The 299-nt window shown below is 32.4% G+C and overlaps 1 protein-coding gene across 1 annotated transcript in view; it reads left to right on the top strand.

Annotated features, from left to right (window-relative positions):
* The window catches only part of LOC135202768 (bmK-YA precursor-like), a 669-nt gene extending 651 nt beyond the window's left edge, over positions 1-18 (top strand). Inside the window, exon 1 of the mRNA XM_064232231.1 lies at positions 1-18. This exon is cut by the window's left edge and continues 651 nt beyond it. Coding sequence (XP_064088301.1) covers positions 1-18 — 18 coding nt within the window.
* The last annotated feature ends 281 nt before the right edge of the window (positions 19-299 follow it).

The following is a 299-nucleotide window of genomic DNA, read 5'->3' as shown; positions in this document are numbered from 1 at the left end:
GGAGGATTCATTATCTGAAAGCTTTGGAGGATTCATATGATTAATTATCTCAAAGCTTTGGAGGATTCATGGATTCATTATCTCAAAGTTTTGGGGGATTCATGGATTCATTATCTCAAAGCTTTGGAGGATTCATGGATTCATTATCTCAAAGTTTTGGGGGATTCATGGATTCATTATCTCAAAGCTTTGGAGGATTCATGGATTCATTATCTCAAAGCTTTGGAGGATCTGGATGGTTAATGGATTATTTTAAACATTAAAAATATCATACTTATAATGATATTGCTTAAAGTTTT

The sequence above is a fragment of the Macrobrachium nipponense genome, chromosome 33 (assembly GCF_015104395.2).
Source record: "Macrobrachium nipponense isolate FS-2020 chromosome 33, ASM1510439v2, whole genome shotgun sequence".
In the NCBI taxonomy this organism is placed as follows: Eukaryota; Metazoa; Arthropoda; class Malacostraca; order Decapoda; family Palaemonidae; genus Macrobrachium; species Macrobrachium nipponense.
This window is presented reverse-complemented; position numbering and strand designations above follow the sequence as displayed.